Source organism: Emiliania huxleyi (assembly GCF_000372725.1).
Source record: "Emiliania huxleyi CCMP1516 unplaced genomic scaffold EMIHUscaffold_918, whole genome shotgun sequence".
NCBI lineage: Eukaryota > Haptophyta > Isochrysidales > Noelaerhabdaceae > Emiliania > Emiliania huxleyi.
The window spans coordinates 10,017-14,567 of record NW_005195163.1 but is presented as its reverse complement, the minus strand read 5'-3'; the positions used below and the strand labels follow the sequence as shown (position 1 = coordinate 14,567).

Here is a 4,551-nt window from a genome sequence, read left to right as displayed (position 1 = left end):
GCGCCTCATCTCGGCGGAGCGTTACGATCCGGCTGCCAATGCGTGGGAGGCGGTGGCGCCGATGGCGGCGGCGCGGTGTGATCACGCCGTGGCGGTGCTCGACGGCAAGCTGTACGCGGTGGGCGGGCAGGATGACGGCCGCAATCGCCTCAGCTCGGTCGAGCGGTACGACCCGGCTGCCAATGCGTGGGAGGCGGTGGCGCCGATGGCGGTGCGGCGGGTAGCTTTCGGCGTGGCGGTGCTCGACGGTGAGCTGTACGCGGTGGGCGGGCAGGATGACGGCTACAACGTGCTCAGCTCGGTCGAGCGGTACGACGCGGCGACGAACGTGTGGGAGGCGGTGGCGCCGATGGCAAAGGCGCGGTTTTATCACGCCGTGGCGGTGCTGGACGGCAAGCTGTACGCTGTTGGCGGGTGTGGCGGCGGCGCCCTCAGCTCGGTGGAGCGGTACGACCCGGCGACGAACGCCTGGGAGGCGGTGGCGCCGATGGCAACGGCTCGGGACGAGCTCACAGTGGCGGTGCTCAACTGTACGCCGTGGGAGGCTTGAACGACGACGACACCCTCAGCTCGGTCGAGCGGCACGATGCGGCGGCGAATGCGTGGGAGGAGATGGCGCCGATGGCGGTGTCGCGGGCTGCTGTCGGCGTGGCGGTGCTCGACGGCAAGCTGTACGCCGTGGGCGGCAAGAACGAGGACGAGGAGGACGAGGGCGTGATCCGCAACACGGTGGAGATATTCGACCCGGCCACAAACGCATGGGGGGAGGTGTCTCCGATGGCGACGGCGCGAGTCTGTTCTCTTGCCTTGCTGTAGAGGGCTCGCGCTCGGGGCCGTCCCGTGGTGAGCTATCATGTTAGTCTCTCGCCCCTCATCCCATGCAGCATGCTTCTCTGGTGCCGTGTACGTGTGCGGTGTGTCACGTACGGACGTACGGCTCACAGCTAGGACTGTGTGCACGTGTGCACGTACCGCTATATAGTTCGCTCGAGATAAGATTCGCTCGAGATTTGAATGAAGATTTGGACGGCCTTCCAACCGAGAGAGTTGAGACGGGATAACGCGCGATGAAAAGAAGAAAGCGTTGGGAGAGCCTCCCTCCCCTCCCACCGCATCGGCGCCCGCCTGTCTGGGCGCTAGGGTCGATTCCGCATGGTACGGGACCCCTGTTTAGTTTATGTGTGGTTCATTTCGTCCGTGCATCAAACAATACATTTCACAACTTTTGAGCTCTCTTGACTACTTCGAGCAAGATCCGCTTCTCAACCCTCGCCACGCGGGCACGCTGAGCCTGAGCCCCCCCCCGCGCCCTTGCTCAGATTGCAGCCGGCGTGTACCAGCTGCGCGTTCTCCGCCGTTGTGCGCCCACCCCTCGCCCATGCCACCCGATGATCGAGGTGCGCGTACGTGCCGTCGTGCAGCCGCGAAGGGTCCAGCGGCTGACCGCAGATGGCGCACGCGCCGAGCTGGGCCGAGAAGCAGCGGAGGCGCAGCGCCTCGGGGTTGGCGAAGCTGCGGCTGCTCGAGAGTGGCTGCGGCAGCTGCGATTTCAGTGTCGCCTTGACGAGGTCGCGCCGCGCAGCGAACTTGGCGACAGTCACCTGCCCGCCCATATCGAGCAGGTCGCGCTCAAACAGGCGCTTGAAGGCATTGACGATGCCGCCCGCACTCTGCGTGAAGGAGAGCGTCGAGAAGTTCTCGAGCCTCAGCTCCGCGAGTACAGAGTACATGACGTCCCACAGCTGAAGGCTGACCGAGTTGGACCAGACCCATTCGTCGCAAGAACGGGAGGGCTCCCACTTGCGGGCAAACGCGTCCTCCGGACCCCAGACTTGCCGCGCCGTCTTGAGGACCCAACAGAACTCCTCCTCCAGCTCACGGAGGGTCACCGGCTTGCGCGCCTCGTCGAGCTCCTCAAAGCTCTCGAGCTCGAGGTTGAGGAAGGTCTTCACAGGCCGAATGTAGCCTTGCCAGCCACGGTTGAAGGCGAAGGCGCGCAGGATCATCTCACGGTCCGACTCCTTTGGGTCGAGGGTGTACGTGCCAGCGCGCGCCGCTCGCGGGTCCCGCACATACTGGAAATCGAGGTTCGTGGCCAGCTTGTCAAGCAGCTCGATGTAGGCACCAAAGTAGGCGGCGCGACGAAGCTGCTGCGCCTTGAGGTCCTCGCCCCCCGAGTTGATGTCCTCATAGGCTGCAAACACCTCCTGGCGCGGCGTGTCGTGCGGGATGATGGTGCAGGAAACGGTGAAGGACTGCAGCGCAAACTGACGCTCGCGCGAGAGGTGAGAGTACGAGAGGCCGTTGAGGTCCTCGTAATTCTCATCGAGCTTCGAGAGCCTCTCGAAGACGGGCGGCTGCCGCATGAGCGTCGCGAGGAAGCTACGGTCCTCGCTTGCCATGTAGAAGCAGAGTAGCGAGGTGAGCCGCTGCTTGCCGTCGACCACATCGTAAACCCCCTTCTCCTTCTCGTGCAGCACCACGCCCGGCACGATGCGGTTGCACAGCACGGTCACCACGAGCCGGCTGGCCCGCTCCGGCTTCCACACATAGTCGCGTTGGTACTTTGGGAACAGGTTGAGCCGTCCCTTCCGCAGCATGTTTGCGAGCTGGTCGAGCTCAAACATCTTGGGCGTCTGACCATACAGCTTGGACGACTCCAGCTCCCCGAGCACGCTGTTGTATTGCCGCCTCTCCACCTGGCTCTCGCCCTTTTGCTTCCGCTTCTTCTCACTCTCGGCGGTCAGCTGCATGGCTGAGAGCTGCTCGGCGCCTCTCGAGGCGGAGATCGCTGCAGACAAGGCCGGCGACCAGCGTTGCGTCGGCGGACGAAGGAGCGCCGCAAAGGGTATGAATAGTGTGCAAGGTGTCATGAGAGGGGAGGGCGTGAGCACGGCCGGGCCGACCCGGTGGTGACAAGTTTGGCAGTTTGCGGCGGGCCCCTCCACATTGTGGACAAAAGTATTCGTTTTTCCGGCGAGTAAGTTTTTTTGAGCTAGCCATCGATGGTAGGAAAAAACAAACACAAGGCGGACACAAGCACATCGCTCTCTCGGTCCCCGAGACATACCGCACCCGCAAGTTTTTTCCGACTTGCGGACGCGTCCACGACGACAGGTCCGCAAGTGCAGTGATGGCGACTGCTTCCGCCTGGCAGCACAGCCCCGTGTGGGGCAGCGCGACGGGTACGGCGAGGCATTGCAACTCCGCGGCACAGTTCTCATCTGAGTCGACAAACAGCTGGCAGACGAACCGTGCTAAGCTCTCCTACACAGCCATCTTACCTAACAATGGGAACTCCACACTCCCCAGTATACTCCCTCTCTCTTAAATCTATTGGCGAGGCTGAGGGCGTCTTCGCACCAAGCGTTAGAGTCGACGAACAGCTGGCAGACGAATCGCCCCTCATTCACCTTGACAAAGTTGGACGTAGCCGCCGACACGTAGCCGGAGTAGTGGACGCAGGGGTGGCCCTCCCACGCAGTCTCGCCGTCCGCGCAAGGGCGGTGCTCCTCCACCTTGAAGACCGAGATGCCCCAAGCCTGGTCTTTGTCAGCGCCGCACGAGGACGTGGGCTCGAGCAGCGCGATGTTCTTGTGATCCCACGCGCTTGAGACCAGCGCGTCCGCCTCTGCCGCGTCGCCCTCGATGGTCTTCGCGAGGTGGTGAGGGAAATCGGTGAATTTGACCGCCGTCTGCGGGTAGTAGTTGAACTCGATGCCGGCGATGAAGTGGGCCGCGGTATCGCCCTCCGTCTCGCTCGCCTCGACGTCGCGCTCCTTCATCACGACGTTGAGGTTCGAGCAGAAGCCGGAGGTGGCGATCAGCCAGGCGGGATCATTCACCGGGTCGGGCACGGGAGGGTTGGGCTTGGGCGCAAAGGTGGTGTTGCGAGCGGTTGGGTTGATGTCGTTGACGGTGTTGGCCTGCGCACTCGTGTGATGCGTGTAGGCTCAGCCTGCATGTGAGTAACTGCGGCTGGGCGGAGCGACGCACCGGCAGGGCAGACGCCGACAGAGCGACGAACAGAAGCGAGGCAGCCTTGAGCATGGCCAGTCTAGATGTTCCCCCGTCGGAGACTCTGGCCAAAACCGCCGCTTTTTGAAAAAACAGAAAGGGCTTGGTGCCTTCGTTCTCTCTCGAGGTTCTCGAGGTGGATATCCTTTGGCCGCGTTGGGTAGCGAGGATTGGTGTAACCCGAGCCACGGAGGCGTGTTTTCTGGCGGCCGACCGTCAGTGCACGGAGTTGCCACTTCTCCGACTGCCCCGGCTAGTTCCCGAGGTCGTCGGGTGTGACCCCTTCGTCCCCCGAGACCTAGCGCGGGTGGGTTGGAGGGGGCTCGCCCCGTTCCTCCCCATCGGGCCGCATGAGCGGCCACGCCTCGCAGATTCGTTTTCGCGCCTGGGTCAGGCGCGCGGGGCATCCCCCGGGTCGCTCGACCAGCGATCCGAAGAGTGGCCGCTATGCGAGGGAAAGAGCGGGGCCCACGGGGTACGCCTCCGTCGGGCCCCCTCCGAGGGTGGAAGGGAATTGTGGGGGTCCCCACGGGC

General features: G+C 63.7%; 1 protein-coding gene across 1 annotated transcript; it reads right to left on the bottom strand.

Annotated features, from left to right (window-relative positions):
* Positions 1-1,262: 1,262 nt before the first annotated feature.
* Positions 1,263-4,050, bottom strand: EMIHUDRAFT_250407 (hypothetical protein; the record flags this gene model as incomplete). The annotated part of the gene is made up of 5 exons (XM_005757271.1): positions 1,263-2,775; positions 2,949-2,995; positions 3,076-3,267; positions 3,414-3,926; positions 3,997-4,050. 5 exons carry the CDS (start codon positions 4,048-4,050, stop codon positions 1,263-1,265), a joined length of 2,319 nt encoding a protein of 772 aa, XP_005757328.1.
* Positions 4,051-4,551: the final 501 nt, after the last annotated feature.